Source organism: Astyanax mexicanus, chromosome 11 (assembly GCF_023375975.1).
Source record: "Astyanax mexicanus isolate ESR-SI-001 chromosome 11, AstMex3_surface, whole genome shotgun sequence".
NCBI classification, from domain to species: domain Eukaryota; kingdom Metazoa; phylum Chordata; class Actinopteri; order Characiformes; family Acestrorhamphidae; genus Astyanax; species Astyanax mexicanus.
The window spans coordinates 37,441,925-37,462,430 of record NC_064418.1 but is presented as its reverse complement, the minus strand read 5'-3'; the positions used below and the strand labels follow the sequence as shown (position 1 = coordinate 37,462,430).

The 20,506-nt window shown below is 39.6% G+C and overlaps 2 protein-coding genes across 2 annotated transcripts; one reads left to right on the top strand and one right to left on the bottom strand.

The window, feature by feature from the left end:
* Positions 1-301: 301 nt before the first annotated feature.
* On the top strand, positions 302-9,763 carry ihha (Indian hedgehog signaling molecule a). The gene is made up of 3 exons (XM_007259944.4): positions 302-691; positions 3,573-3,834; positions 7,596-9,763. Exons 1-3 carry the CDS (start codon positions 392-394, stop codon positions 8,273-8,275), a joined length of 1,242 nt encoding a protein of 413 aa, XP_007260006.3. The 5' UTR covers positions 302-391; the 3' UTR covers positions 8,276-9,763.
* slc23a3 (solute carrier family 23 member 3) lies at positions 9,470-18,840 on the bottom strand. Its single transcript, XM_007259945.4, has 12 exons — positions 18,493-18,840; positions 17,125-17,261; positions 16,826-16,896; positions 16,475-16,548; positions 16,062-16,243; positions 14,363-14,462; positions 14,013-14,214; positions 12,040-12,293; positions 11,590-11,695; positions 11,295-11,462; positions 11,062-11,157; positions 9,470-10,300 (listed from the first exon to the last, which is right to left on the bottom strand). The coding sequence occupies exons 1-12, from the start codon at positions 18,631-18,633 to the stop codon at positions 10,062-10,064; spliced, it is 1,770 nt and encodes a 589-aa protein (XP_007260007.3). The 5' UTR covers positions 18,634-18,840; the 3' UTR covers positions 9,470-10,061.
* Between the last annotated feature and the right edge of the window lie 1,666 nt (positions 18,841-20,506).

The following is a 20,506-nucleotide window of genomic DNA, read 5'->3' as shown; positions in this document are numbered from 1 at the left end:
CTTCCACGCCACACCGCCTCCCTTGGTCTAAATAAACGCGCTCTCCTGCGGCTCGCGCTCAGTTCCTTCTGCGCGCTCGGCGCCTCTGGACCGGCGTTTCGTTTTAGGGTTTTGTTGCATGCTGCACGCGCTGCGACGCGCCGCTTTTACGCACCGACGATGACGCGGAGTGAGGAGACCAAGGAGGATTAAAGCGTGCGTCCTGCACCCCTGACAGTTCCTGAACCCCGCATTACCCGGTTTAAAGGGGGTTGTGGGGGGAGACCGGTAGCTCCGGGAGGGGAGTGAAGGACAGGAGGGCAGGGTGGGGGGGACAGGAGCAGGAGGAGCTGGAGGAGGTGGCGGTGGAGGTGCAGGCTGAGACCCGCCGCACCGTGGAGCTCCGGGCGGCATGCGGCTCCCCGCGCTACTGGGGCTCCTCGCCTCGTGCGCTTTACTGCTCGCCCCCGCCGCCCAAGCGTGCGGCCCCGGGAGGGGATACGGAAAGCGGAGGACCCCCAAGAAGCTGACGCCCCTCAGCCTTAAGCAGTTCAGCCCCAACGTGGCCGAGAAGACGCTGGGGGCCAGCGGTAGGGTGGAGGGCAAGATCACCAGAAACTCGGAGCGCTTTAAGGAGCTCACCCCCAACTACAACCCCGACATCATCTTCAAGGATGAGGAGAACACGGGCGCGGACAGGCTCATGACGCAGGTAAGAGAAGGTCCAGACACCGGGAGTCAGTCAGTGCTTCCAGTAAAGCAGCGTCACAACTGCTGCTGTTCGCCCTTTGCTCCCAGTTCATGCCTCTATTGATCTCCACAGACACCTGATTTGCTCTGATTTCTCTGTCTATTTTGCTCGATTGCTCTATTGCTCTATAGCACTGCTGTCATAAATTGCTGGACCCACTGTTTTGTTATCTTCTGCACCGTCCTGCATCATTGTCGTGTCTTCTTGTCATTTAAATGTATGTGTTGATGTGTCTCCTGAACTTAAGCACCTGCTCTAGCTTCTTCACTCATTCCCACCTCTCACCTCACTTTTACAGTATTATGCTCTTTATGACTTTATTATGTTGTTTTATTATGGCTTTCTTAGATTCTTAATTTCTTCACTTCTTCACTTCACTAAAATGATAATGTTTTGATTACTGAAATATAGCCAATCAGCTCAGTCAGTTCTTGTCAACAGAAGTAAACTAAACAGCAGTCAATTGTGACCCAAGTGAATATGTGTTAAGCCTGATTGAACTAATATCTATGTGGATATGATTATATTTTAGGTCATCTTACGTTTTTTGTCCTAAACTGAGTTGGCAAAGTATGAATTAAAGGAGTAAAATGAGTAAATGAGTCAAGCTAAAGTGAGAGATAAAGTGCAAGATAATTAGGTTCAAAAAGCAGGTCTGAGGTGTAATAACAGGAGTTCTGGCCCATAGAAGAGCCTAGCGGGGACCAGTGAAGGATAAAGGGCAGTGGGTTAAACAGTGAGTTCCCATGCAAGACCGAAGCTGAGAAACAGTGATGAAACAACTGCAAATATGACTTATCAGCTTATCAGAGTTATTTACAACTAATCCATAAACACTCCATAAGTGGACAACACCAATGACCATGTGTGCGCCGCCAGGAAACGAGTGATCTCTCAGACTCTTAACAAACAGACATGGTGCTGTTCAGACCAGCGTATTGAAAACAGATTGATCGACATGACTGTGTGGTTTGAACCTGAGCTGTTACAGCCTTCTGATTCCCACAACACCTGATCCCTGTTCACACACATACCTAAAAATAAAAGTGATGCCCTGGTTTCATAACGAAGCGTGTTTGTTATAGAGATGTGAAATATGTTGTAGAGTGATATTTCAGTTGGTCAAGAGCCTTTGTATGAAGTTGAATGTTCTTTAGACGTTGTTTAAAAAGTTTTTACACTCTTTATCTCTATTACATACAGGTTTTTCACTAAACCATAATTGGTGGCTTTATGATACTGCTTACATTGTATTTTCCATTGTGGTCGCTTGTGATGCAAATGATAAATGATTAATAAAGTGTTGAAAGTATATAATGCTAATTTATTGAATTAGGTGAACCATAGTTTCGATCTGACACAGTAAGAAAAAAGCTTTCTACCCTAATATATTAGGTTTATGCATTTATTAGTGTAATATAAATGAAAAATCAACACATCCAAAATGATTTTCTCAAATACATCATATGTCATACTTATGTGATAGATATTTAATTCATTGTGAGCATTTCTTGACATTTTAGTCTATATTTACTGACTTAAAAGAACAGGGGTTTCATATTTTATATTTATACTTATATTTATAATAATTTATATATATATATATATATATATATATATATATATATATATATATATATATATATATATATATAAAATATAGTTTTATCTCCTTACACTTTTGAAAAGATTTTAGTACTAAATAAGGAACACTAAAGCACCTTACATACATAGACCTAGGGGCCATAAATCCTTTTACGATTACGAGAACACATAATAGCAGAATGCTTTGTGTTTATTTTCTTGGTATAACACATAATAAACAGTGCTGGAAATAACAGGCCACTATATTTGTGTTCTGTGTTTTGGCAGTGAAAACTTGTTTCCATAAGGAAAATGGTGACTGTCACAAGCAAAAAAAAAAAAAGTATTTTAGCTTTTTAAAGCATGGTGAATGAGGTTAAATGACACATGAATGAGGGTGGATCTCCTTCAACCATATAGAAACATTTTGTGGCGTAAAATAGTTTTTTTTCTGGCTTAGACAGTCTTTATGACTTGCTGAGAGAATTGTGAAAGGAAGTTCACATACTATAGAAATAGCTTGCATTATACATAAAATACAACATAATTACTGTATAAGTTTATTTGTCTATTAGTCTTTTGTGCTAAAGCTAGGGGGCTACTGTTTTTAAATAAGTTTGCCGTCTCGTCTTCTGCATAACTTTTGTGATACAAGTTCTGTATGTTTTATCTGTCCTCTTCTAACTTTGATCCCATAGCGCTGTTCCTCTCTAAAGGGAAAGCTACATTCTTTGTGTTGCTATGATCATGAACTTTGGCCGTCTCTGGCAGTGACCTTTTGCACTTTAACGATTACCTGTTGATCGCATGTCTGCATTTTTTGCAGTGTGACTGTTGTGACTGTCTTTTTTTCTGCTGCAACTTTCCCTCCACTTGCTTGTTTGGTTGCTACAGTTGTGCCATTCATTGGTATTACTGATTAAAATAGTTCTAATGTTAAATGTGTATTTTATTTCCCAATTGGAGAACAACATAGTACTCATTTGGGTAGTTTCTTAGATAGGGATTAAGCCTTGTCTTGGACTATACAGCACTTTGAATTGAGATTTTCCATTGAAAGAAAAACATAGTCTAGAAATAGTCTTAATCTCTGGCCCATTACCTTCACCACTGGTTGTGTGTTTGTAATTTTGGAAACTCTTCTGTTTTATAGGCCTAGTTTATTCTACAGGAGGCTACATTTTGTCTTAGTGGTGACACAGCAGGTCTGCAGTGTTCTAATTTTGACTAACTCTGACCTTAACTCTTTCTTCTGCAGCGCTGTAAGGACAAGCTGAACTCCCTGGCTATCTCCGTCATGAACATGTGGCCAGGCGTGAAGCTGAGAGTCACTGAGGGCTGGGATGAAGATGGAAATCACTTTGATGACTCTCTGCACTATGAAGGCAGAGCGGTGGACATCACCACCTCTGACCGCGACCGTAACAAGTACGGCATGCTGGCCCGGCTGGCGGTGGAGGCCGGTTTCGACTGGGTCTACTATGAGTCCAAAGCACACGTTCATTGCAGCGTGAAGTCAGGTAAGAAACAAGACTAAAACTGTATGCTGGAGCACAGTTCTAAACAAGTTAGTCCAAAGTGTCGGGTGCAGATACTATTGATCCAGGTTTATTACCTTCTCATAGTAGTACACTTTCTTCCTCACAACTACAGCGAGTATACCCACTGGATGAGACATAAGCTAAAGGGAGTCTGCTTTTAGTTAAAAAGCATCCTTTATTTTATTGCTTTTAGGTTACAGTTCAAAAGTTAAATGAATATTCCAAATGATTTGTAGTTTTTACCATTGAGTTTTATACTAAAATCTCTCAAAAACTAGACTTTGTTGCTGAAACACTTTAATTTGTAAATCTGTATATTAGTATACAGTAAATCAGCTACACATTAGCTATGGTGATATTTACACACAGACAAACTAAAACATTCTGAAATATCTTATATGTTTTTTATTTTCATTTTTTATCATTATTAGATGACTGTTTATGGTATTCACACTGTAGGAATGTAGTTACAGAACCTACATTACTATGTTTGGATGGAGGAGATTAATATATTTTGCATAAAAATATATTATTTTTTAAATATATTAGTATATATCAGCTTTAAATGAGCTATGCTGAAATTTACACATTCTGACAATTTTCTGAAATGTTTTTCATTTAGATTTTTTATCCTTATTAGATGATTGCTTGGTATTCATATTGTAGTAATGTAGTTACAGAATCTACATTACTATGTTTGGATGGTGTAGATTCATATATTTATTTGTTTGTTTGCCTAAAACATATATATTAAAATCTATTTATTTTGAGACTAGTACTGTCTCTTAAGTCAGTAGGTTGGCTATTCCAGTAATGTTTTACATTCGTTTTAGTTAGTTAGCCTAAAAATGTGAAAAATGGGAAAAAAAATTGAGTCTAGTCTTATAACAATAACTATATTGATATTATGTCCTAAAGACATCTTATCCTGACTAGTAAACCAGTAAACTACATTGGCCAACCTGTGTAGTGCGATTCAAATGAAAGTTGCTCTGGAAGAGAGCATTATCAAAGTTTTTTCTTATGTTATTTTTTTTATCGTATATTTACAACTATAGAACATTAGAAGCCAAATATCAAGATCAGATTTCAGATGATGTTTACAGCATGAATAATTGACATCTATAAAACTGCACGGTTGAATTTTTACGTTTGTTGATGTCCATCTGGGCTAAAACTCCACAAGCCATTTTAGAAGATGCTCATATTGATCACAGGTGCTCAGAGGTGTGGCTCTGCAGTAATGGTCCAGGAGGCTCAGGTGTGTCCTGATGTGGAGACTGTGGTCAGTTGTGTGGTCAGTTCTCATTAGCTGAGGTGAGATAAGTGGGAGACTTGGGCGGCAGGTTGATGACCAGGTAGCAGACCACATCATTAGACCATAAACCACTACCTGTACTGATGTCATCTGGGAGCAAATTACAGACCCGGATAGAGAGAGTGGAGTTCTTTTTTTTTCTGTTCTTTGTTTTTGCCCTTTCCTATTCCTACGTGGTCTCTGTTATCTGAACCCTTTTATAGTTCAGCTGTAGTGTTTTGCTGGAGATGTTGGCCCGATCTTTAAGTTTGTCAGGAAGCAGAAGCGACCGAAGAAACCTTCCATTTCCCCATCGTTTCCATCATGTTTATTTTTGTGTATTTTTGTCAGTGGAATGTGGGTTTTGCTCAATTCATTCAGCAAAAATGTCGCGTTAGTACATTCTGGACTCACACTACTCATACACACACACACACACATAGAAAAAGCTGACCCTATAACCTCTGGCTTTTTTTGTCTTAGCACACCACTCGAGTCTAAGAAAGTGTCAGATTTGGGCCCCCGCTGAGGAATGGGACTTCTGTGTGGCTGTTGTGAAGCACTTTTTTGTTATCGCTCTGATATGAAGTGCAAACACTGGCAAGACCTGTTGTCTGCGCCTACCTTATCAAAGTCCTTTATAGGTGTGTTCTTCAGCCCAGGGTGCAGCACTGCTGCTGCATGGCTGGGTATTTGATTAAATGATACTTGATTAATGTGAAATTGAATTTGTATGAAACGGCTTTGGTGGTCGGAAGCTTGGTCGTGATTCGGAGATCGGCAGATTAGATATGAAATAGGAAGCATTTGTCTCATGCGTGCAGTTCAAGCGCATTCCTGTGAAGCTCTTAGCTCTTTGTAGTGGTTGAAACCGAGTTTCATAGTGTGTACCTTTAGGTTTTAGAATGTAGGTGTGGCAAGGGCAGAGAACAGAGAGAGAGAGAGAGAGGAAGAGAGAGAGAGAGACCTCGGCCGACTATTCAAAAGTAGAGCAGGTTACTAAAGTGCTTTGAGATGATTAACCCGCTCCTTTGTTTCCAGACGGTAATTCTGTTTTTCCCTTTCTCAGATCTCTTATCTCAGCCATGTCTTATCACCTGGCCTTGGTACTCACCTTTCCCAAATATTTGTGTTGGACTCTACAGAGACTTGAGACTCTCATTCCAGGCCCTATAGCGTCTTACAGAGCCCGAACGGGTCCCTTCTGCCGGAGGAAAAAAAAAAGCAGAGCTCAGGCTCAGACCTGTGGTTATTTATTAGCTTATATTGTATTTTTACGTGGCGACTCGAGTCGAGTGAAGAGAGAAAACTAATTAGCTGTACGAATGGCGCTTAAAGTGTTTGCTTGCACACAAAGTTGTTTTGCCACTGTGGCGGACGCTCAGATTTATTGGTGTTTTACGTTTATGTTTACAATGAGGGAGAAAAGGAAGAGAAAAAGAGGGGGACAAACTATACGTGTGAGCTGAGAATATATACAGCATATGTAGGGGAAAGGAGACACAAATAAATCATGGGTTTATACATAGAGGTGTAACATATCAGATCCTATACTATAATAACAATATTGTTTGAATTTTTGAAATGATAAAAAAAATCTATATAGTGATAATAGCAGTATTTTGTTTGAAAGCACTCTATTTTGTATTTGGTTTGCTATGTACTGTGTTTTAAGTTTTTTTATGTATAATTTTGCAGTTCATATGCATGGATTAAATATTCTGCACTTAAATAAATAAATAAATCTTTCAGTTGTGATACATTATTTTTATGAAAATGTAACAATTTACCGGTTATATTTATACTACATAAACCTTTTTTAAAACCTTTATTTTGATGCAGTATATATATTCAATTATTCAATTTAATAACATAGCGTTTTTAGTTTTTAGAAAGACTATTGCTACCATAAAAATACCTTAAATTATTGTGATCACACTCCTACTTCCATAGACACGCTTTAACATTTAACATTGTTTTTTAGTAAAACGCTTTGTCAAACACTGTAGTGTGCTGTTAGTACAATTACGGTTCACTGTTTATTTATTTGTTTGTTTTTCGACATTTTTTGTTTTTGTCTTTAACAGGTGTGATTACTCATTTTAATTTTGGCTTTAAAAAAAATTAAAATAAATTATTATTTTGTCTTTTTGGAATGTCAGAATAAATTAAATGTCTTTAGTCAGAGGAGCTAACCCTGTTTAAGAAACAGAAAGCACTCACATCAATGACTATTACACAACTACAGATAAAAGGCTGCAATTTCTTTGGGTTGATTTAGTTTAGCAATAAACAACAAAGTGTAACAATTTTATCATAATAAATTATATGAATTAATGCAAATATGCCAATGAATAACTTGTTCAAATGAATATAATGTATACTGTACACTGTAAAGTTGCTCAGATGAGTTATATTCTGTCTCTTTCTCCCCCTGTCTCAGAACACTCTGTGGCTGCGAAGACAGGCGGCTGCTTCCCCGGAGGCGCTCTGGTCACTCTGGAGGACGGGAGCAGGAAGGCCATGCGTGAACTGCAGCCCGGAGAGCGAGTGCTGGCCTCGGTCCAGAGCGACGGCAGTGGTCAGCTCCTCTACAGCGAGGTCATCGCTTTCCTGGACCGCAGCCCTGTGGCCCGGCAGCAGTTTTGCACGGTAGAGACGGACTCTGGGGCCACGCTGAGCCTGACCGCCACACACCTGTTGTTTGTGGCTGAAGGAAACTGCTCGGGGCCCGCAGCTGCCGGCCGGCTCAGGACTGTGTTTGCCAGCCAGGTGCGGCCGGGCCAGTGCGTGGTTTCGACACTGGGGGCGGGTCTAGAAGGGCACCTGTCCCGGGTCAGCAGGGTGAAGATGCGGGAGGACATGGGAGTGTTTGCTCCGCTGACCAGCCACGGCACAGTGGTGGTTAATGACATTGTCTCCTCCTGTTACGCGGCCACAGACCAGTTCCGTCTGGCTCACTGGGCTTTCGGGCCGCTCAGAGCTCTCCATAGCTGGGGAGGGCCGATGGGCCACCAGGTTGAGGGAGTGCACTGGTACTCCTCACTGCTGCACTGGGTGGGGAGCAAAGTTCTTGACCCGAAGCACTTCCACCCATGGGGCATGATGGGTATGGACCGATGAGAGAAAGAGGACAGTGCATGTTGGAAGCAAAAAAAGAGACTAGAAAGAATCCACAGCATGGAATGGAGAACAGTATGAGAACAATAAAAAAATAAGCGATAAAAGAAGGTAGAGTAATGGTTCTAAAACAAGAAGAAGAAGAAGAAGAAGAAGGAGAAGAAGGAGAAGAAGTTCTGAAATGAAGGACAGAGTATCTTCTCACTCAACAAGACTATATTTCCTTTAAAGACTTGAAGGAAGCAGTAATTTTGTCGTTTTTTCCTCCCTTGGAGAATGGTGTTAATGGACGCCAACGTCAAAAATTCAAAAACCCATCTGTAACAAAATTCAATGCAACACTATTTAATGGAAAAATGGGTTTCTTTTACTGCCTACACACTGGAACATAATCGTTAAACACTCACAAACTCACAAACACGCACACACATTCATTTACATGCACCTAGGCCTGTCACGATAATTACATTATCAATTGATCATACAATAATAAATGGACACAAGAAGTCTAGCTGACCTCAATATTGCCTATTTTTTTTTATTTACATATTTGTTTACATATTTTATCGAGTTGTGCACCATCTAACATGTAGAAAAAACATGCAGCGCTTAAAATTTAATGCTCTTTAAGAATCACCATTATATCAATGGCAAAACATTGGCTTAAACTGAAAATACCAGAGAGTATAGTAGAAAAAATAGTTATCGTGACAGACCTACAGTACATGCATCACACAACATTTTTCTAGTGAATGAGGTAATGCAGCAGGTTTAAACTGCTCAGGTAAGCAGTGACTCAGCCTTAGCCTGTCTGATACTGTAGGTGTTCGAGTAGGATGAAGTTTATGGTTATATGGAGAGGAAGGATGGCAGGAATGGGGCACTCACATACACACAGACAAATTATTTCTGAAGAAAAGCTCTGTTATCTTTGGATAAGGCATTTTAACCATCAGAGTCAGAAATCAGAAAAATCCTGTTCTCAGCAGTCAACCGTTCCATATGTTATTTGTTACGTACTGTTCTTACTCTCATTTAGTCTCTCAGATTCTCAGTTCAGATTTAATCTTGGACCCATTGATGCTGTCAACGTTTCACGTTTCTTGCTGAAAAAGTTCTCTCTGTAACTTCATTAAGTATTTAATGTTCATGGTCATGTTGTACACTGTATTTCTACATATAGCATACACAAGGGGGTAAAACACACGCCAGTACACACAGTACTTTATTAGAGTTATTTAATGAAAATACTGAAATATATGATGTTATTCACTTAGTAAAACCATTACTTCAGTGAACAGCCTTATGTTATGCCATACAGTCTGTATTCCCGATGTATGCTTTATGGATTAATACTCCATATACAATCTGACTTGCTGTATTTACCTTTTTATTTTGTGGCATTATTCACTTTTTACCAGAAAGATGTCAGAAATTATATAATAAAATTATTTAAAGATCTATTTTTCAAAATTAAACAATATGGAAATACCTTGTTCCACTCCTTTTCTTTATTCTTGCTGTGGTTAAAGTGAGCTTTTTTCTTTAAAAAAATTGCCTTCTTTGGGGTCCATGCTACATTAAAGAAGACACACATTAAAGAAGTACAGAGTCTCTACAGACATAAGAAATGTAACTCAATTGTAACTCGGTTCTTAGTCTGGCTTGACCAGCCAGTAAATGTGATCACTCAAGGCTCATGTGCAAAATTGCTGCATTATGTCCATTATGTCCATTTTATATTGAAACTTATATATACAGTCTGAGTGGATATTCCATGCTTCATCTGTTACTGGGGCAATAAGGTGGACGTCTCTGGAGATGTTACCCTGGTTTTCTGCACGTCTGAGCTCCTGCAGGCACAGAAAGGTACGATTCGGAGTGCAGACAAGCCCATCACTCTTCTCACAACTTCTGGTGGACTGTACACGGCCTCCTGGCTTTGGCTGGCTCCTTCAAGCTGATCAGCGAGTGAATAAATCATCTTAGTGCTCTGATCTTGCTCCAAACCCCTCTCAGACAGGGTCCCTAGATGACAAGGAAGTATTATAAGAGACATTATAACCAGTCTTGTACTAAAACAGTACTAAAACAGTCAGCATAATTAGCTTTATAAATATATTTTCTTTTTTTTCGTGGACAGTGTACCATATCCATAAGATCAGTGGGTAACTGATCCCAGTTCCTGCCATCCTTCCATTAGTGGTGGATCAGTGGTTGGAACACTGGTTTACTAATTCTATTAATCTTCATACTCCACAAATGCTTAAACTGAGATCAACATTATGGGATTACCCTGTAGACCCTTAAATTAACACAGCGTTTATCGACACTGTCAACAACTCTAAGAGAGTAATCTAGCTTAAAAAAAAACAGTTAGCACTGTGTTGAAGCCTCTAGCTTCTTATAAAAAGCTGCTGAGACCAGCTGCTGTGTCTGTTAGCTTCAAGGCATTAAATTGACTGATTATCGTGGCTAACCCACAATTCTAGGCTTCATAACTCAAGATAATATCTTAGCAAACAGTAAGACTTACTCTTACTCTAAGGCAAGTGTGAACAACTGTCAGCGAGTAATCCAGCTTGGATTTCTGAGACAGTTATCATTGCAATTGTTGCAATGACTAGATCGTACTGGTGTGCATATATATATATATATATATATATATATATATATATATATATATATATGTTCACTGCACAGATAAATATAAATATAAAGGAAGATATAAAGGTGGAGGCCAAATTCCATCTGCGTCCATCACAAATTGAGAATTTAACTGTCTTTACCTGAAACTGTGTGTTCCAGAAAGAAGGCCAGGACGCCAACCACAAGCACAGGCAGCATCAGACAAGACTGCAGAAATACATCCAAACCGGGTACACCTAAATGTGGAAACATCCAGAACATTTAGATCCAGTACGAATGTATTCCCTCCCACACACTCAGAAGGCAGTGAACAAACAAACTGCATTACATCACAACTGTGTACTGTTAAAATCTAAAGGCTTTCACATCATACCTGTGTTGATGAAGCCAGGTCGGATACTGAACCAGTGGAGCAGCACTAGAGACATGAACACAGTGAAGCCTGTGTTGAAAAGGTTGCGTCCTGAGTCCACGTCTGTGTACTGGAGGTATGTTATTCCTGTCCCCGCAGCCACAGTGTAGGTCACACTCAGTACAGCACCTGGCCAGATATAAAAGGTGCAAAACAGCAGCTAAAGTTAGATACGCAGTGCAGTACAAAGCCCTACAGGCCACAGGCTGAACATAAGGAGATGGAGGGAGACCAAGCAAGAGAAGAAGAAGGTCACCGTGAATAGCCAGAGGAATTGAGGTAAGCAGCTGAGTCAGTCGCAGAAACACACCCAGAACCAACAGCATCACTCCGGCAAGCTGCACACTGCCCCGAGACCCACACTGAGAGAAAGAAAGACAGAGAGAAAGAGAGAAAGAAAACTACATAAGCATAGAGAAAGACTGCATGAGCAAAAACAAGCAGCCAATGCATGCTAAATAGGGCTGTATGATAAATTGTATTTTATTGCAGCTACATGGCTCAGAACTGATGGATAAGACAGGATAAGGCAAGGTTATTATTCACTTTCTGGGAAAAAAAAAACTGTGAGTAAAAAGTTCATGTTCAGCTGAACCATTGCATTATAACAGGAAACTGGGATGGGCGAGGTAGAAATCACTTAAAAGATAAAAGCCCAGATTAAACGAGGAGATACTGTAAGTGTGAGTTGAGACATTGATCCTACCTGGCTGAGCCCAAGTGTGCAGGCATTTGCCACACTGCTGCAAAGCCCCACTGGCGCTCCCATCAGGCCAGCTAGGACACTTCCCAGCCCCTCCACGCTTAGCCCTCTGTTACAGGCCTGTGCTGGAGGTGTGGGAGCTTTCAGGAGCCGGGCGGCGAGCACATACACTGCCTGTGAACTGATGGAGGAGGACAAGCCTGCGGCGACTCCTGCTGCAATGCTTCGGCCAGACAGCAGGGGGAGCCCTAGATCTCCTAGATCATGTAAAGGACATGTAGGGTCATCACACACGCTCATTACTTACTGTATTATTATACTTATTTATATATTTATACTTTTTCACCTGAAATTGTAACTACCACCCTTAGACCACACTTGGTACTCTGGTCTCCTTCCCTGAAAGCTGTTTATAGGGTAGAGCTAACAGTGCCATGGGAGATCTCAGAAGAAGAAGCCTATGAGCTCAAGAAACTGTGCTACACAGAACAAGCAGCAGATGCTCAACAAAGAGGTTGGAAAGCAAAAGTTTGTTTGGTTGAGGTGGGATGCAGAGGTGTTGTGGCCACTTCTACTAAAAGGCTGTTGAAAGATCTAGGCATCCATAGCCAGTCTCTGATGGGCTCCACTATGATCACTAGATCGCCGGTTCGTATCCTGTTCATGCAGCTTGCCATCGCCTACCGGAGCCCTAAGAAAGCACAATTGACCTTGCTCTTTCTGGGTGAGTAGATGGGGCTTTCTCCCCTCATCACTTCAAAGGGTGACATCCGCAGCACGAGGCGTCTGTGAGCAGATGTATCAGAACCGAGTCGCAGCGCTTTCCTCCAAGCGCGCTGTGATGCTACTCCTCAATGTTCAAAAAGAGGCGGTAGCTGACTTCACATGTATCGGAGGAATGTTCTAGTCTTTATTCTTCTGGTATCTAGGCATCACTAGTGATAGGGGGAGTCCTAATGAGTTGGTTGGGTAATTGGCCATGTAAATTGGGGAGAAAATGGGGAAAAATTTAAAATGAAATTATATATAAAAAAATCAGTCTCTGAAGTGGCCGAAAGAAGCAGCCAGTGGATATAGATCAAGCGAAAGGACCCTTGTTGGGCGCAAAGAGCGTCTACATGACCCATTTATTGTCATTTAGAGCATTTATTTGCAGTAAATGAGAAATCATATAATGCCAAGGAAACAAGTTCATATTTATAAACTTTTAGGGGTTTATGAATAAACAAACACTTTGGTGGAATAACCCTGTTTTTTTATCACAGTTTTTTATGCATGGCATGTTCTTCTCCATCAGTCGTACACACTGCTTTTGGATAATTTTATGCCACTTCTGGTGCCAAAATTCAAGCAGTTCAGTTTGGTTTGATGGCTTGTGATAATCATTTTCTTCTTGATTATATTCCAGAGGTTTTCAATTTGGTAAAATCAAAGAAACTTTTAAATTTTAAGTGGTTTCTTATTTTTGTCCAAAGCTGTATGTCCACTAGATTGGTGTAGAAAAGCAGACTGTTTCCCTGTTTCTGTTGTCATTTGTCGGCACCGCTCCACAACATTTATATCTAGTCAGTTGCAAGCATTAACACTGATCTGGTAGCAGTGGGTCAAGAATAGCCTGTCACCCAAAACATATCCAGACAAGACCTGTTCTGTTATGAGAAAGTGACCAGTGATGAATGAATTGCTAGAGGATAGCCAATAATCCCTGCATTTCAAAAGATGGGATATAATCTGATGTAACTGTTCACCAGTAAAGTGCATCAAAGCACAAAGCTAAGAATAAAAAGTTATGCATTTATGCAAACTCGATCAATAGACAAAATCGACCCTACATTTTTTCCAAGCTTAGTAGAAAAGCAAGAAACATCTCAGTTTAGTTAAAATTTAGTAAAACACAAGAGCTTACACTATTCCAAACACTCATCTTCCAGCTAAAACAACCGCTCTGAGCTCTGAGCTTCTAAAGGAGCTTTTACCTGGTACAGGCAGAATGAGCCATGGTGTGGTGGAATCTGTAAAGAGCAGTCTAGACGAGTTCAGAATACCCCTTTTCTCGGTTTGGCTTGCATTAAACCTAGTATTCTCTAAAAGCAGTTCAGGCACTGAGTGAGGACTGATGTGGCCGTAGTAGAAAAGAGCAAGAAACACAGCCCACACCAACAGCACAGACAGCAGCACCTGTGCAAAGGCAAAAAAATGCATAAACATGAGAGGTGCTAACAGCTAGTATCCTCTGCAGGACAATATTTAAACTTTCTAACCTGTAACTTCATGCCAAAAACACGAGATATAATTTGTACAGTTGATTGTAAAAGGTTGGACTCACTGAGAGCATGCTGAAGATGGGACACTGTGGGAATTTCAGGCAGGCAGGGAGAAAGCAGAAGCGCAGGTGCTGAGACAGAAACACCAGTAGAACCACAGTCCTGAAAACAGAGATACGTACAGTATATAATTAGTATTTTAAGAAAGTCTGTTTTATACACCTAATGATGGAGTTGGACTATTCTAAATAATGTAAATCTCTGTAAATGAAACATTCTTGTTGTGAAAACCTGAAATTTAACATAATCATCATTGGCATAATTTTCAGTTATTGGTTAAACCCAAGTCTCTGTGCACATATAATGTAAAAAAACAACACCTTTTAGATCAAAGTGTGTTTAAAAAAATATTTTTTTATGGTTGTAATTCAAAAAAATCACAGGGGTTCTGGCCACAGCAGCAAGAGGCGGGACCTTTCTGGTGACATCATCACAAAGCCTCATTGTTCTAAATGTGTGACCAATAGGCTACTAAGAAAAAGGTCTTAATAAAAAAGAGGACCCATCCTGCCTTAAATGCACCCTATTCTGTAAACTGTCATTACCCTATTATCTTTAAAAATAGTTAAAAAGTATCTTTTTTAACATCATTTAAATATTTTATTTTCAAAAAACTAATACAATATATATTGAATTATTGTTAATTATATTGTCCAAAGGTTTAGATGATAAAATAAACACCTAGTTTTTAAACTATGTATATTTTTTTGACATTACTTTTTTCCATTGACTTACTTGTAGCAATCCCTGTGCTGATGTAAAATATTTTTCTAACATAGTTTACTCATGAATGCCTCATTGTGATGTGCAGTGCTGCAGCACAGGCTGCCAGCAGGGGGGCTGATAGACAAAAGAAGAAATGGTAGAATTGGACTTTAAAAATCCAACTCCCAGAATCCCTGGTGGTGATTAGTGCCAACCTGCTGCACCTGTGCAACACTCTATATAAACCCCAGTCAAAGCAGGCTTCTCTGTTTCACCTTTGTAGAGGGATACCCGGTAACAGTGGGTAAAAGAAAAGCAAAAATTAAAAAGAAAAAAGAAGAAAAGAAAAGACAAAGAGACAAAAGAAAAAAGAACAAAGAGAAAGAAAAGAAGAAAAAAACAACACATGAGAGAGAAAAGAAAACAAACTACCAAGACAAGAAGTAAAAGAAGAGGGCTGAGCCACGCTAAGTCACTTTTTGAGTTTGATTGTGTTTTAGTTTGGTTTCTTTGGAGTTGAAATCTAGCTTTTGTTTGTCTGTGGCATGAATGCCACTTCCTTTGTTCTGTTTCCCCTCTTTTTTCTACACCTCTTCTGAGGTGTTTGTTTTCCCACTCATTCTCCAGTCTCCCCTGTGTAGAATCATGGTGTGGAATGTTGCACAAGCACAAGAACTTTCAAAAGAAGTGACAAATAAATAAAAGACTTATTACAGCATATTCATATAAGTAAATAATTTAATTTATTAATATATAGATATAATTATATTAATTATAAACATATATAATTAAATTGAAATCTTTTTGTTTTTTTGCACCAAAATCTACACCAACCTTAACAATCACTTTTTTTAAGGTAAGTATAAGAGATTAATATGTTTTTTAATATAATGCCATGCTACACTGATGTACTTATAATATACATAATATAAATTAAGTATTATTGTCTCTCATGAACCTAACAGAGGCAAAGTTTTCAGATATTCTGGCACTTACAGCAGAGCAAGGCCCCAGTGGTCCGAACACAGCAGAGCCGCCTCTCTGTAGACGGAGAAGCCCAGCATGCAGAGCACAGGGGTCAGCACCAGTGGACCACAGCAGCCTAGCAAAGCTCCACCCACACCAGACCAACCCACCAACAGCTGTACCAGCCCTGCTACCACAGCCATGCCCTGGAACTGGAACACACACACACAGCAATGAAGGTACACAGACACATAACACATACAGTCGATCTGATCTCCTGGTTTGGTATATATGCAGTATTTATATACAGAACAGCATTAATATGCCAGACTATTTGCAGCATGTCAGTTCATGCAGAAGAGAAAGCAGTGGTGAGAAAGAGAGAGATAGAGATAGTAAGGGGGTGGTCTGAGTGTTCAGGACCACGGACAGCAGTGCAGTACCTCTCTAACTGGGTGTGTTGGGCCCTCAATTTCATTTGATTTCTCACACTGCCCTCTGCAGACTGCTGGAGTCCCTACAGGAGATCAGATCCAGTGTTGGGTGTTACTGTTAGTGTTTATTTTTTTACTCTTAGTGTTAATTTAACACTAACAATGTTGATTTAACGCTGGTGAATTTACTGTGAATGATATCATGAAACTGTGATACTGTTATTGGTGTCGGTTTCACAGAAATTCACAACCAATATTCTCCAGCAATATTCTTTATTTAATTATAGCAATCCCCACATGAAGAAATGAAGCTGTAACTTTTGGTTAATGTTATGTGCATAGAAACAGAGCCTCACAAACCTGTCTGTGCAGAAAGCAGGACTAAGGCAGGAACCAGAAAGTCCAAAGATGGAGCCTGGACCAGTGGTAAACTAAAAATGAAGCAGATCAGAGTTGTAATTAAATGCAGATAATTCTGTTACGGCTTTGTTGTGGATGGTTTAAATGACTTTATCCTTATTAACTATAGTTGTTCTTTGTTGCCGTTAATGCTATTATTATTGCTTTAATGGTTTTGCAGCATTGTTTTCATTGGAGTGATGTCAATAAAACTGCCCTGAATCTGAATCAGAGAAAAAGAGAGGGTGGAGAGATTTTACCGTGTTCCAAAATAACTCTGCAGGAGTGTACAAATTCCTGAGTTAAAAAACACAGATCCTGCCATTCGTTCCCTCTCAGCTTCCTCCACCAACGCCCCCACCACCAGCGCACACAGAGAGGCCTGCACCAGAACATGCTGCACACAGAGAGAGAAAGAGAGATTGAGGAAGGTGATTATTATTAAACCCTCCAGTAAAGCAATGTAATTGTTAAGCTGTTTCAAAACATGGCTTTAACAACTTGAAAAACAATAAAAAAAATTTATTTAATTTGACCAAGTTTCAGCACAAAATCAGTCAGCAAGTCAGTGAGTCATTACTGTCACACCTTAACCCGTGTCCGTCTTGTGTTTCTTTTTCTGCTTCTGTCTTCCTTTCTCTTGTCTTGTGTTCCTAGCTATGTGCTCTGTAAGCACATGGCCTTATTTTCTTATTATCCTGTCTCTGCCTTAGCCCCGCCTTTCTCATTTGTAACCCTGCCCTCTCGTTACTTCCCCAAGGTGTCCCTTGTCTGTGTATAAATACTCCATGTGTTCCTTTGTTCTCTGTCGTGCTTTTTCTTCGACCCTGTTGTGTTCTACCCTGCTTTATTGTGAGACTGATGTTAGTTTGCACCTCCGTCCTGCTGTATTGTGTAAGTTTCCGGTTTGGTTTCTTTAGTTTGTTTGTTTCTTTGTTTGTTTTATACTCTTTGGTTTTTTTTTGTTCAGTTTGTTGACTTGCGTTTGCATCCTGCTTCTGAATTGTTAGAATTACAGGTCTCTACCTGACTTCAGTTTCAAACTAAAATAAGAGTTTGGGTGACAATAATACATAATACAGTATTTTTAGGTTTTGTGTTTTTTATTTATATGATAAAATAGTCCTCCATGATTCAACTCCCATACCAAAAACAGCACTGGATGAGCAAAATGTTTAAGGAGGTTGATTAGATTAGTTCTTATCCAGAATATGGCAAAAACAATATACACTTTGCTGGTCAAGCTGCATTTTTTGCCAGCTTGATTCAAAATCCACTTGTGTAAAATATTTCACAAATTGATAGTTTAAAATAAAATAAAAAATCATATAACTTAGTGTTTCTGTCATGTGTACCCAAATGTTTGTGAGGTTTTGTGAAGAATGTGACTTCTATGCACTGTTGATTCAGAGCCATTTGCAGCATGTTGGGGGTCTGATGCATTAGCTGCAAAAAAAAAAAAACACTGTACTATACAGTATAGCCTGTAAATAATAATATAAACCATCAAAAAATAAAAACTGTGCAGAGCTTTGTAGGTCAATTATTACCAGAATACAAAAAAAAACATGCTGAGAGAATTTTTTTATATGTACCCAGAACAAAAGTGCCACTCCTAAAAATCCTACCTGCAGAGCCAGAGCGATGTTCAGCAGAAATGGAGGACTGTAGAGCACTCTGAGTCTATTTAGTCTGTTTGCTTCTCCCACATCCTCAGAGTCCTGCTGACCACATATATCCATCCGCTTCTGTCTGTCCAGTGCCACCATTTCCTCCTCAGCTTTGTCTCTTAGCTTTCCCACTTTTTTCTTCTTCTTCTTCAAAGCTGTAAAACACAATTTCTTCACCTTCTTCTTTCTTTTTCTACTTTCTTCTTCCTTAAAGACATGCTCTAGCCTTTTCTGCAGTTCAGCCCTCACTCAGAAGAGTTTCTTTCCTCCCTCTCGCCTTCACACCATTTGTGTGGTTCTAAATCATAAGCTGACCTTTGACTCCAGCTTGTGAAACAGTAAGCAGCTGGTGATTGATAGGTGGAGTTTTCTATTTAATCATTATCTCATTGTCTAAAAATAACAGTGAAAGATTACGTAAAGACAGTAGCTTTTAGGATCATGTGGCCCTGGAGAGTCTGAGGGAGTTTCTGCTACTGTAAGCAGAGTGGGTACACGGTACACGGTAAAGTACTGCCTGTATATAAATAACAGTGTTATATATTAGACTTACTCAATTTAACCACTTTAAAATAAGGCTCCTTTATAAAAGGTATTTAAATAGTTTACCAAGGAGTTTATTATTGATTGTTTATTAGATTATAAAGCATTAATAAGCAGTTACAACATACACATGATTTCACATTCATTTATTCTGTTAAATCTCAGATCTAACAGTAGTAGATGCTTATCTTACTTTTCCATCAATCAGCATTAACATTTATGTTAATAACTTTATTTATTTAACTGTAATAACATATTAAACAACTAAACTGACTTTCTATATTCTTTTTTTTGGATATGTTAAAAAAGTTTTTTTCACTGTTGTTTTTTTCTATTTACAGTTGTGGTCAAAAGTTTACATACACTTGTAAAAAAACATAATGTTATGGCTGTCTTGAGTTTTCAATAAGTTCTACAACTCTTATTTTTCTGTGATAGAGTGATCGGAACACATACATGTTTGTCACAAAAAACAGTCATAAAATTTGGTTCTTTCATAAATTTATTATGGGTCTGCTGAAAATGTCACCAAATCTGCTGGGTCAAAAATATACATACAGCAACATTAGTATTTGGTTACATGTCCCTTGGCCATTTTCACGGCAACTAGGCGCTTTTGGTAGTCATCCACAAGCTCCTGGCAAGCTTCAGGTCGAATGTTTGACCACTCTTCTTGACAGAATTGGTGCAGTTCAGCTAAATGTGATGGTTTTCTTGCATGAACCCGTTTCTTTAGCACTGTCCACATGTTCTCAATGGGGTTTAAGTCAGGACTTTGGGAAGGCCATTCTAAAACCTTAATTCTAGCCTGGTTTAGCCATTCCTTTACCACTTTTGATGTGTGTTTTGGGTCATTGTCTTGTTGGAACACCCAACTGCGCCCAAGACCCAACCTTCGGGCTGATGGTTTTAAGTTTTCCTGCAGAATTTGGAGGTAATCCTTCTTCTTCATTATCCCATTTACTTTCTGCAAAGAACCAGTTCCACTGGCAGCAAAACATCCCCAGAGCATAATACTACCACCACCATGCTTGACAGTAGGCATGGTGTTCCTGGGATTAAAGGCCTCACCTTTTCTCCTCCAAACATATTGCTGGGTGTTGTGGCCAAACAGCTCAATTTTTGTTTCGTCTGACCAGAGAACTTTCCTCCAGAAGGTTTTATCTTTGTCCATGTGATCAGCAGCAAACTTCAGCCGAGTCTTAAGGTGCCTTTTCTGGAGCAAGGGCTTCTTTCTTGCACGGCAGCCTCTCAGTCCATGGCGATGTAAAACACGCCTGTGACACCTGTGTTCCATCAGCTTCCAAATCCTTGCAGACCTGCTTCTTGGTGATTCTTGGTTGACTCTTGACCATCCTGACCAATCTCCTCTCGGCAGCATGTGATAGCTTGCGTTTTCTTCCTGATCGTGGCAGTGACACAACTGTTC

Coding starts and splice junctions, on each gene's coding strand:
- ihha (XM_007259944.4), top strand. CDS start 392: ATGCGGCTCCCCGCGCTACTGGGGCTCCTCGCCTCGTGCGCTTTACTG. Junction 692..3,572: donor CGGACAGGCTCATGACGCAG/GTAAGAGAAGGT, acceptor TTTCTTCTGCAG/CGCTGTAAGGACAAGCTGAA. Junction 3,835..7,595: donor TCATTGCAGCGTGAAGTCAG/GTAAGAAACAAG, acceptor CCCCTGTCTCAG/AACACTCTGTGGCTGCGAAG.
- slc23a3 (XM_007259945.4), bottom strand. CDS start 18,633: ATGGTGGCACTGGACAGACAGAAGCGGATGGATATATGTGGTCAGCAG. Junction 17,262..18,492: donor ACATCGCTCTGGCTCTGCAG/GTAGGATTTTTA, acceptor CTCTGTGTGCAG/CATGTTCTGGTGCAGGCCTC. Junction 14,215..14,362: donor CCATCTTCAGCATGCTCTCA/GTGAGTCCAACC, acceptor GCCTTTGCACAG/GTGCTGCTGTCTGTGCTGTT.